A 12,006-nucleotide genomic window follows, 5' to 3' on the forward strand; every position below is an offset into this window, starting at 1 on the left:
AGGTCTAATACAGGCAGGAATCATACAGTAAATGGCAGAACCCTTAAGTGCATCGACGGGCAGAGGGATCTGGGTGTACAGGTCCACAGGCCACTGAAAGTGGCAACGCAGGTGGATAAGGTCGTCAGGAAGGCATATGCCATGCTTGCCTTCATCAGCAGGGGTATTGAGTATAAAAGCTGGGAAGTCATGCTGCAGCTGTATAGAACCTTGGTTAGGCCACACTTGGAATATTGCGTGCAATTCTGGTCACCACATTACCAGAAGGATGTGGAGGCATTGGAGAGGGTGCAGAGGAGGTTTACCAGGATGCTGCCTGGTCTGGAGGTTATTAGCTATGAGGAGAGGTTGGAGAAACTCAGATTGTTCTCACTAGAGTGACGGAGATTGAGGGGCGACTTGATAGAAGTTTACAAAATGATGAGTGGCATAGAGTAGATAGTCAGAAGCTTTTTCCCAGGGTGGAAGAGTCAATTACTAGGGGACATAGATTTAAGGTGGGAGGAGAAAACTTTAGAGGAGATGTGCGGGGCAAGTTTTTTACGCAGAGGGTAGTGAGTGTCTGGAATTCGCTGCCAGAGGAGGTGGTGGAAGCAGGTACGATAGTGGTGTTTAAGAGGCAGCTTGACAAATACATGAATAGGATGGGAATAGAGGGATACAGACCCCGGAAGTGCAAAATGTTTTAGTTGACGGGCAATATGATCGGCGCAGGCTTGGAGGGCCGAAGGGCCTGTTCCTGTGCTGTACTTTTCTTTGTTCTTTGTTCTTTGTTCTTTGAAAGTCCGCACTTGGTGCAGCACAATGCTCCAAGACACCTCTGCTCACGAAGTTCCTCGCTTGACCTGTGCCGTCCATTTCCCTGTGCGGGGAAGGGAACGGGATTATACATGGCCCAGGATTTTCCAGACCTGCTGTGGGTGAGGCGGTGCCCCAGCCGGAAGCCCTTAGGCTTGTGGCGAGACCGGAAGATCCCAGCGGGTGTGAAAAATCCAGCTGATGGTGAGGTTCATCTTCTTAAATACTGCCTGATTTTTCTCTCCTGTATCCAGTGCTCTGCCTCCAACTAGAATCACAATAACAACCTTTGAACTAGGAGCAGGAGGCCATTCGGCCCCTCGAGCCTGCTCCGCCATTCAATACGATCCTGGCTGATGAATCTGGACTGATTTCTCCCACACTATCCCCATATCCTTGATTCCCTTGGTGTCCAATTGGAATGAACCAGCGCAGGTTGAAGCCACTTGGTTATCCAATTCGTCCCACTCCGCTATTCGCTCCCAATATTCCTGCAAATTTTCCCCCTTCAAGTAGTTATCCGATTGCGTTTTGAAAGTTAGTATTGAGTCTGCTTCTGCTGCCCTTTCAGGCAGCGCCTTCCAGATCCCAACAACTCGCTGTGTAAAATGAAATCATCCCATCACTCCACCCTCCCCACAAAGAAATTGTCAGTGATAATATTGTAACAACCCATCAAAAATAAACAGAATCGTGCCTTGAGTAAGGACAGCAGAGAGATCTCACACAAGTGTGGAAGGGAGTGTTAATAGTTGCATGGCTCACAGTTAACACCTTTAGTACTTACTCAAGCATTGAGCGGCGATTCACAAAGGTCTTCCCTTTCTCCGTTGCAAATTTCTCGGCCCTTGGGACAAAGACGATGTCATTAAACGTGCACCCACCTCATCAACGCTCATATTATCCACTGCAACACTGTGCAGGGTGTGAGTGGGTAGGCTGAGAGAGACGGTGAGTGAGGGGATAGAGCTGTGAGAGACTGAAGGAAGAGAAAATCCAAGAGATGGAGAAAAGGAAGGGAAATGTGAGAGAGAGAGAGAGAGAGATGGAGAGTGAGAGGCAAGCAGAGAGAGAGAAAAAAAACCAAAAAGACATTAAAGGTATGGAGAGGGACAGAGGTGAAAAGAGAGAGGCATGCAAAAGGGAGCAGGGAATGTGAGAAACAGAGACAGAAGGTAGAAAAAGAGACAGATAGACTGAAAGAGTTAGAGAAAGTGAGAGACAGGGAGAGAGAGAGAGACGGAGAAGCCAAGAGAGAGTCAGAGAAAGTGAGAGACAGAGAGAGAGAGAGAGAGAAACAATGAGAGAGAGAGGCAGTCGGAGAGACCAAGACGGACAGAGTGAGATTGATGAAGATAGAGAGATACTAACACGCACATACAGACACTAACACACATAGACAAGAACATGCAGACAGACACTAACACACACAGATCCTAACATAGACAAATTAACACACACAGGTACTAACATATACTCAGATACTAACACATTTACACACACACAGACACCAACACACACTCAGATACTAACACACATGCTTACACAAACACACAGACACCAACACACACACAGTTAAGCACTAACACACATACACACCAACACACACACAGATAAGCACTAACACACATACACACCAACACACACCCCGGCACTAACACACACAGATAAAGATAAAAGGACAGGAACAGAAAGGGACACACAAAGAACAAGCCAGACACTCAGCAGCTCAGTGTTTAACTATACGAACAGTGTTCAGACACACTCCACCCGCTTTAATTCTGCTCAGTGCTGCATTTGCTGACCTTTGCTTGAGTAACAGGATGAGCACAGCCCAGCTCCTGATGGAACGGTGGGGCGTCACTCTGACAATCCTGCGCACACACCACCCTCACCCCCTCCATGGGGAGGACACTGAGGGGGTGCTGTCAATGGAGTGGCTGCATTTGCTCTCTATGTCCATGTCCCTGGGATTTGGGACAGGGTCAAGGGCCACGACAGACTGGAAGCTGGATAACCCAGTCCACCACACTAGTAGCAGGGCTAGGCAGCAGGAATTTCAGGCCCAGGAGCTTTTCAAGCAGTGTGCGTATTAATTGGCATTTTCTGAGTTGTCAGTTGGTTTCCCTCCAACACTGACACCCTTGCAGTAACTCCACAACAACACAAAGCTCTCTGCAAGGAGCTCTCTGTACCTGTTTCTGTGTCCTGACTCCTGGGACTTGGTCATTTGCTTATAGTGTGAGTGGTACTCAGTGGATTCCTCTATAGCTTTGTCAAGCAGCTCACTCAGCTGGCCTTTGAACTGGTCCAACAATTCTATTTTCATATCCTGGGTCAGAGACAAAAAAAGTGTTTCTGTCAACATGAAGTCAACTTCATTGATCAAACGCAGCCTCACGGGCTGTGGCCTGGTTCAGGTGGCAACCTGTGGCTCAGTCACAGACAGCGGCCTAGTCAGAACAGCGGCCTAGTTGGACAGCGGCCTAGTCAGGGCAGCAGCCTAGCTGGACAGCGGCCTAGTCAGGGCAGTAGCCTAGTTGGACAGCGGCCTAGTCAGAACAGTGGCCTAGTCAGGGCAGCGGCCTAGTCAGAACAGTGGCCTAGTCAGAACAGTGGCCTAGTCAGAACAGCGGCCTAGTCAGAACAGTGGCCTAGTCAGGGCAGCGGCCTAGTCAGAACAGTGGCCTAGTCAGGGCAGCGGCCTAGTCAGAACAGTGGCCTAGTCAGAACAGTGGCCTAGTCTGGACAGGGGCCTAGTCAGAACAGTGGCCTAGTCGGGGCAGCGGCCTAGTCAGAACAGTGGCCTAGTCAGAACAGTGGCCTAGTCGGGGCAGCGGCCTAGTCAGAACAGTGGCCTAGTCAGGGCAGCGGCCTAGTCAGAACAGTGGCCTAGTCAGAACAGTGGCCTAGTCTGGACAGGGGCCTAGTCAGAACAGTGGCCTAGTCGGGGCAGCGGCCTAGTCAGAACAGTGGCCTAGTCAGAACAGTGGCCTAGTCAGAACAGTGGCCTAGTCAGAACAGTGGCCTAGTTGGGGCAGCGGCCTAGTCAGAACAGTGGCCTAGTCAGAACAGTGGCCTAGTCAGAACAGTGGCCTAGTCAGAACAGTGGCCTAGTCGGGGCAGCGGCCTAGTCAGAACAGTGGCCTAGTCAGAACAGTGGCCTAGTCAGAACAGTGGCCTAGTTGGGGCAGCGGCCTAGTCAGGGCAGCGGCCTAGTCAGAACAGTGGCCTAGTTGGGGCAGCGGCCTAGTCAGAACAGTGGCCTAGTCAGGACAGTGGCCCAATCGGTGCAGTGGCCTAGTCGGAGCAGCGGCCTAGTCCCAGACAGTGGCCTGAAATGCAGTGGCCTAATCCCACTCAGTGTTCTAGTCATGGACAGCGGCCTAGTCACAGTCAGCAGCCTAATCGAATGTAGCGGCCTAGTCACAGGCAGTGGGCTTTTCAGTCAGTGGTCTAGTTACATTCAGCAGCCTAGTCAAATGCATTGGCCCATACAGGTAGCGGCCTTAGTCAACAGCCAAGTCACAGGCAGCAAGCTAGTCACAGGCAACGGCCAGGTCACAGGTGCACACCTAGGCTCAGTCGGTGGCCGAGGTCCATTCAGTTCTCTAGTCAAAGTAAGTGGCCGAGTCAAAGTCAGTGGCTTAGTCACAGGCAGCAGCCTAGTCATGAACAGCAGCCTAGTCCCAGTCAGGGGCCTAGTTACAGGCAGCAGCCTATAGTCACAGGTAGCTTCGGTAGTGTGACCAAATTTTAAAAAGTCAAAGCCAGGACACATTCACCAGCTCCTGTTAATTTTGAGTTTCATATTAAGGGGATATGAGAGTCTGTGTGATCGCGCCCCACTCCAGTGTAGTACTGAGCTGCTCCCTGGCCCCCTCATTGAGCACTTTTACCTGGAGCTGCACCACCTGCTGCACATCCTCCAGGGTCAGTGAGCTCATGGTATCTAAGGGACACTGTCAACACCACATCTGGGAGGCTGGCCCAAACAGATCTCGCAAGAGCTCCTGGAGCACAAGCCCACTTGGGGGGTGGGTTCTCCCTGGGATCAGCTGTCAATCATCCCAGGGTGTTCCCATTCCCCCCCACCCCCACCAACAGCCCTGCTGTATCTTCTTGGCCATTTACGTTCTGGCTGCATTTGACGGCTGCCTTGTACCCAGTGGAATAGCTAAAAACTGGGACATCTGAACGATTTTGAGGAAATTGTCGTAACACCAGGGCATTTAATAAAAATCCGGGGCCTAGCTGTCCCAGCAAAACCGGAACATCTGGTCAATAGGCCTAGTCACAACCAACAGCCTAGCCACAAGCAGCAGCTGATTCACAGCAGCCTAGCTATTTTGTGTTTAAGGACAGCAGTGCTCCCTCAGTGCCTTCTCATTGTAGGTCCTTATTGAACTGATCTCAGACGTCTGCTTGCAGAGACTGCCTCATGGCAGAGGTCACCTGACTACGGAAAGCCAGGTGGGACATGTAGAGCTGATTGCATTTCGATCCCAAACACTAGCCACAAGCAGCAGCCCAGTCACAGGCAGCCTAGTTACAGGCAGTGGCCTAATCACAGGCAGCAGCCTAATTTCAGATTAGACCTCTACCACCTAGAAGGACAAGAGCAGCAGACACATGGGGACACCACCGCCTGGAAGTTCCCCTCCAAGCCACTCACCATCCTGACTTGGAAATAGATCGGCCGTTCCTTCACTGTCGCTGGGTCAAAATCCTGGAACTCCCTCCCTAACAGCACTGTGGGTGTACCTACACCACATGGACTGCAGCGGTTCAAGAAGGCAGCTCACCACCACCTTCTCAAGGGGCAATTAGGGATGGGCAATAAATGTTAGCCTAGCCAGCGACACTCACATCCTGAGAATGAATTTAAGAAAGTAAAAAAAACCTCCATGTGTAGGCTCTTGGGGGTCATCGTGTAATTCTGAGCTCCCAGTGGGAAATGGAAACCAGAGTAAATGCGAATCATTGTTGGGCCATAACTCCACAATCTCCGATTTCCCAATCAGTTCCCTCTAGGACTGCAGATCCCCTCTGGCCCTGGGATCACTGGAATCATTCTCTCTAATGAACAAAGAATGACAGGACAAAAGCTGCAAGTGTTTGTCATAATGAGCCCGCCTTTACTGTCCTCTCATAGCCCCAGACGCGGGGCGGAATCTTCCGGTCCCACCCAGCAGTGGGATACGTGGCAAGCTGTGGGGGGGAGGGGGAGGGTGGGGGACTTAATTTGGTGGGAGGCCAAAATTCAGTTTCCCGCATTTGGAATTCTGCTCTCGGGTGGCCTAGGCCCATTCAGTCAAAGTCAGTGTCGGGAAGCCCTTTTGCCTACATTAGCATCTCATGCATGCTCATTAAAAGGCCACCTCGCTGGAATTAAGCTCGCCCTCCAAATTAAATTCACCGCCAGCAACAATGTAGAACATTCAGTTTTACCACTGTACATAAGCGGCGCGCACCTGGTGAGCTTCACTTCTTCCGTGACTTGGCGCTGAGTAGACACCACTTCTGTCTTCCTGGGGACTGCTCATCACTTCCCTCTGCACAAAGGCTGGAAGCGGGGTGGAAAGGTGGAAGGGTGGAGCTGGGAGGCTTTATTATTAACTCACGGGAGGTAGGGGGCACTAGCTAGGCCAGCATTCATTATCCATCCCTAATTGCCCTTGTTTAAGAGTCAAGTGAGTCTGGAGCCATGTGTAGATAAGGATGACAGACATTAGTGAACCAGATGGGTTTTTTACAACAATCGACAATGGTTTCATGGTCATCATCAGATTTTTAATTCCAGTATTTTTTATTGAATTCCATGGTGGGTTTCGAACCTGGGTCCCCAGAGCTTTACCCTGGGTCTCTGGATTACCAGTGCAGTGACAATACCACCACCTCCCCTGATGAATGGGGACAGGGGAGATGCGAAGAGAATGTTCCAACTTGTGGCAGAATCCAAAACAAGTGGCCATAAATACAAGATAGTTGCTAATAGGGAAATAAAGAGACATTTCAGAGAGTGGTTATGGAACTCACTACCACAGGAAATGGTTGAGGGAAACCACTTAGATGCTTTTCAAAGGAAACTAGATGAGTGCATGAGAGAAGCAGGGATAGAAAGATCTTCTGAAAGACTGGGATGAGGTCGATACAATGGGAAGAGACTCATGGGGAGTATTATCATTTATAGAAATGACTTGGATGAAGGGATGGATGGTATGGTTGCTAAATTTGCTAATGACACCAAGATAGGTCGGAAAGTAAACTGTGAAGAGGACAGTAGGAGGCTACTAAGGGACATAGATAGGTTAAGTGAGTGGGCAAAGATCTGGCAAATGGAGTACAATGTGGGCAAATGTGAAATGGTCCATTTTGGCAGAAAGAATAAAAAAGAAGCTTATTATCTAAATGGTGAGAGATTGCAGAGCTCTGAGATACAGAGGGATCTGGGTGTCCTAGTGCATGAATCACAAAAGGTACAGTAAGTAATTAGGAAAGCTAATAGAATATTGTCGTTTATTGTGAGGAGAATTGAATACAAAAGTAGGGAGGTTATATTTCAGTTATACAGGGCACTGGTGAGACCACATCTGGAGCACTGTGCACAGTATTGGTCTCCTTATTTAAGGAAAGATGTAAATGCATTGGAAGCCGTTCAGAGAAGGTTTACCAGACTAATACCTGGAATGGACGGGTTGTCTTATGAGGAAAGGTTGGACAGACTAGGCTTGTATCCACTGGAGTTTAGAAGAGTAAGAGGCGACTTGATTGAAACATATAAGAGCCTGAGGGGTCTTGACAGGGTGGATGTAGAGAGGATGTTTCCTCTTGTGGGAGCATCTAGAACTAGAGGTCACTGTTTAAAAATAAGGGGTCACCCATTTAAGACAGAGATGAGGGGAATTTTGTCTCTCAGAGGGTCGTGAGTCTTTGGAACTCTCTTCCTGAAAAGGTGGTGGAAGCAGAGTCTTTGAATGTTTTTAAGGCAGAGGTGGATCGATTCTTGATTAACAAGGGGGTGAAAGGTTATCGGGGGTAGGCGGAATGTGGAGTTGAGGTTACAGTCAGATCAGCCATGATCTTATTGAATGGCGGAGCAGGCTCGAAGGGCCGAGTGGCCTAATCCTGCTCCTAATTCATATGTTACTATATATGTTCATATGTTCATATGCGTGGGCTGAAATGCTTGTTTCTGTGGTGTATAGCTTATATAATTCTATGTAATTTATGCTCATATTCCTGTCAATGACTGATTTCTAGGCACAGGTAAGTTCAAACTGAAGTGAAATTCAGCCCCAAGCTGTTTCTTGTTCTACAGGGGCACCTGGAAAGTGGAAATCTTCAAAGATTTTCCCCAATACTTGAACAAAAAAAAATACAGCTCAGAAATTGGAATCATACAGCTACTCCCCAGTGAGTAAATACTTTGAGTAGGTGATTGATAGCGAGGAGGATTGCTGTAGACTGCAGGAAGATAACAATGGACTGGTCAGGTGGGCAGAAAAGTGGCAAATGGACTTTAACCTAGAGAAGTGTGAGGCATTTGGGGAGGTCAAACAAGGCAGAGGAATGCACAATAAATGGGAGAATACTGAGAGGTGTAGAGGAATGAGGGACTTTGGAATGAATGTCCACAGATCTCTGAAGGTAGCAGAACAGGTTGATAAGGTGGTTTAGAAAGCATATGGAATTCTTTCACTTAATTGCCGAGGCATAGAATATAAGAGCACGAAGGCTATGCTGGAACTGTATAAAACACTAGTTAGGCCACAACTTGAGTACTGTGTGCAATTCTGGTCACATCACAGAAAGGATGTAGTTGCATTAGAGAGGGTACAGAGATTTACGAGGATGTTGCCACCCAGGACTGGAAAATTGCAGCTATGAGGAAAGGTTCGATAGGCTGGGGTTGTTCTCCTTGGAACAGAGGAGGCTGAGGGGAGATTTGATTGAGATGTACAAAATTGTGAGGGGCCTGGATAGAGTGGATGGGAAGGGCCTATTTACTTTAGCAGAGAGGTCAGTGACTAGGGGGCAGAGATTTAAAATGATTGGTAGAAAGATTAGAGGAGAGATGAGGAAAAATGTTTTCACCCAGAGGGTTGTGGGGGTCTGGAACTCACTGATTGAAAGGGCGGTAGAGGGAGAAACCCTCAACTCATTTAAAAGGTGCCTGGATAGGCACCTCAAGTGCTGGAACCTGCAGGGCTACAGACCAAATGCTGGAAAGTGGGATTAGGCTGGGGGGCTTGGTTATCGGCTGACGCAGACATAATGGGCCAAGTGGCCTCTTTCTGTGCTGTAAACCTTCTATGATTCTATGACTGAGCCGTGGCAGTCTTGTGGTGCAGTGGGTGGTGCCCACTGCCTCGGAGACAAAAGTTCTGGGTTCAAATCCAGGACTTGATGGCCAAGGAAGGTGTATTTGTGATGCAGCCAAACAAGTCGAGTATCAACCTGTAAATCCTTCCAACACGCGCCAATGGCAGGCGGTAAGAATGGGAGAGATTCCTGGTTAGCCAGGGGATGGAAAGAGATTGCAGTCTTTACCATCACTATCCATAGCTCCAGACTACAATATGCATGTAAAGTGTCTGTGGTCACAGCAACTTGGACTCCTTGCCGGGCCGGTTGGCTCTGATGGCCGGTGTGGATCAGGTTGGTGCCAACAGCATGGGGATCGATTGCCGTTCTGGCTGGGGTGGGTTTGGGTGCTGCCTCCCTGCCTTACCCGTGGTGCTGTGGGTGGGACCTTCCTTCAGGCAGAGAAATGTGTGCGTGCTGCAGTTTTCATAAGGAAGGTGACAGGGGCAAGCGTCAGTGTGCATCTAGAACTAGGGGTCACTGTCGTTAAGACAGAGACGAGGAGAATTTTTTTTCTCTCAGAGGGTTGTGAGTCTCTGAAACTCTCTTCCTCACAAACTGGCTGAGGCAGAGTCTTTGAATATCTTTAGGGCAGAGGTTAATTCTTGATTAACAAAGGGGGTGAAAGGTTATCGGGGGTAGTCGGGAGGTTACAGTCAGATCAGCCACGATCTTACTGAATGGCGGAGCAGGCTCGAGGGGCCAAATGGCCTAATCCTGCTCCTAGTTTGTATGTTTGTTTGCAGGTGATCAAAACTGAAAAGGCTGGAAGAGAACGCTGGATAAAGCAGAAAGTTACATTTGACAAGAGAGGGGTAGTGGGAGAGACGGCGCAAACAGGTCTGACAAACACTTTCAGCCACTCAAACCTCTTGGTGACAAGAACAACAACTTATATTTATATTACGCCTTATAACATTGAGTCACATAAGATATTTTTAATTCATTTACTGGACATGTGTGTCACTGGCTGGGCCAGCATTTATTGCCCATCCCTAATTGCCCTTGAGGAGGTCATGGTGTGCTCATTAGGTCAGGTGACCAAAAGCTTGATCAATGAGGTAGGTTTTAAGGAGGGTCTTAAAGGAGGAAAGTGAGGTAGAGGCGGAGAGGGGTAGGGAGGGAATTCCAACGTTTAGGGTCTAGGCAGCTGAAGGCATGGCCGCCAATGGTGGAGCGATTAAAATCGGGAATGCTCAAGAGGCCAGAATTAGAGGAGCGCAGAGATCTCGGAGGGTTGTGGGGCTGAAGGAGATCACAGAGATAGGGAGGAAGAGAAGCCATTTCCAGTGATTCTCTGGCTCCGATTAGATGGATAAGAATGGAACCAGGTGAGAGCAGGTCCCACCCAGCTGGACGACAGTGGAGAGGTGTTGGGGGAGGATGGTGTGGTCAAACCGTGTCAAAGGCTGCAGACAGGTCGAGAAGGACGAGGAGGGAAAGTTTACCTGTGTCACAGTCACACAGGATGTCATTTGTGACTTTGATAAGAGACCGTTTCAGTATCAGGGGCAGAAGCCTGATTGGAGGGATTCAAACAGTTCTGGGAAAGGTGGGCATGGATTTGGGAGGTGACAACATGTTCAAGGACTTTGGAGAGGAAAGGGAGGTTGGAGATGGGATGGTAGCAAGGGCGGGGGACAGTCAAGGGTTGCTTTTCTTGTGAAGAAAAGGTGATGACGGCAAATTTAAAGGAGAGAAGGACAGCGTTGAAGGGAGAACTGTTAACAAATCGGTTAACACGGGGAGCAGGAGGGGAAGTTGGGTGGTCAGGACTTTAGTGGGAATGGGGTCGAGGAGATGGGGCTCATGGACGAGATGAGCTCCGAGAGGGCATGAGGAGAGAAACTGGAGAGAGATAAGAGCTCAGGGCTCGGGAGGGGTGGTGGTGCGGACAACAAAGGAAGATTGGCCAGATGGGCAAGTGGGAGGGAGGGACATGACAGAGGCAGCTGATTGGATGGTCTCGATCTTAGTGACAAAGAAGGTCATGGGCACCTCACATATTGTTGGAGACATGACGCCCTCGTCCTGGACACAAGCCAGTGCCTTCAGGCCATTAGAGAGACATTTGGACATAGATGCACGAAGCATTATGAATTGCAAAATGAGAACTAACTCATCACTGCTCACAGCTAATGATTGAGGGAAGTAAAAGATAACAAGAAATCCAAATAGTCGAGAGTCCATGCTATGTTCCAAGATAAAGGTGAAATTATTCCACATGATACTTTACAACTGTGACTTGCAACACACTGAGAGGAATCCAGCACAATGATCATAAAATTCAGAAAGCGACTGAACCCTGATAAATATTTAAGGGGGTGGATGATTGAGGAGGATTTGTTTGTGAGACTGCACAGGTCAGCTGTGAAAATCTTTGCAGTCCAGTGCTGTTTGACGCATAGCATATACCTACACAGTGTACACCAGTATTCCCCTCCGGTTGGTAGTCCGATGGGAGTCTGTGATGATCCCAAGAGAATTTTGGCGCACCGCTCACAAGGTGTTTTCAGAAGGGGAAGGCCTTTCTGAGTTCATTCACCCTGAATGATCCCACTTTTCCCTCGCCGTAACATCCAATTGGTTCAGCCCTGGCTCTCCCCTCTTGCCCCTGAGTCAAAAGGTTGTGGGTTCAAGTCCAGACTGATACTCCTGTGCAGTGCTGAGGGAGTGCTGCACTGTCAGAGGTGCTGTCCGAGGCCCCTTCTGCCCTCTCAGGTGGCTGTGAAAGACTCCATTTTGAAGGAGAGCAGGGGAATTCTCCCCGGTGATCTTGCCAATATTAATCACTCAGTCAACATCACAAAAACAGACGATCTGGTCATTATTGCATTGCTG

At 49.0% G+C, this 12,006-nt stretch overlaps 1 protein-coding gene across 4 annotated transcripts in view; it reads right to left on the reverse strand.

Moving 5' to 3' along the window:
* Positions 1-12,006, reverse strand: part of LOC144672648 (sterol O-acyltransferase 2-like) — a 107,189-nt gene that overhangs the window by 56,488 nt on the left and 38,695 nt on the right. For all 4 annotated transcript variants that reach the window (XM_078534519.1, XM_078534520.1, XM_078534521.1 and 1 more), the window contains 2 exons: positions 2,994-3,130; positions 1,586-1,645 (listed from right to left, as the gene is read on the reverse strand). In XM_078534519.1, coding sequence (XP_078390645.1) covers positions 1,586-1,645; positions 2,994-3,130 — 197 coding nt within the window. The remainder of the gene's footprint in view (positions 1-1,585; positions 1,646-2,993; positions 3,131-12,006) is intronic.

The sequence above is a fragment of the Cetorhinus maximus genome, chromosome X (assembly GCF_964194155.1).
Source record: "Cetorhinus maximus chromosome X, sCetMax3.hap1.1, whole genome shotgun sequence".
In the NCBI taxonomy this organism is placed as follows: Eukaryota; Metazoa; Chordata; class Chondrichthyes; order Lamniformes; family Cetorhinidae; genus Cetorhinus; species Cetorhinus maximus.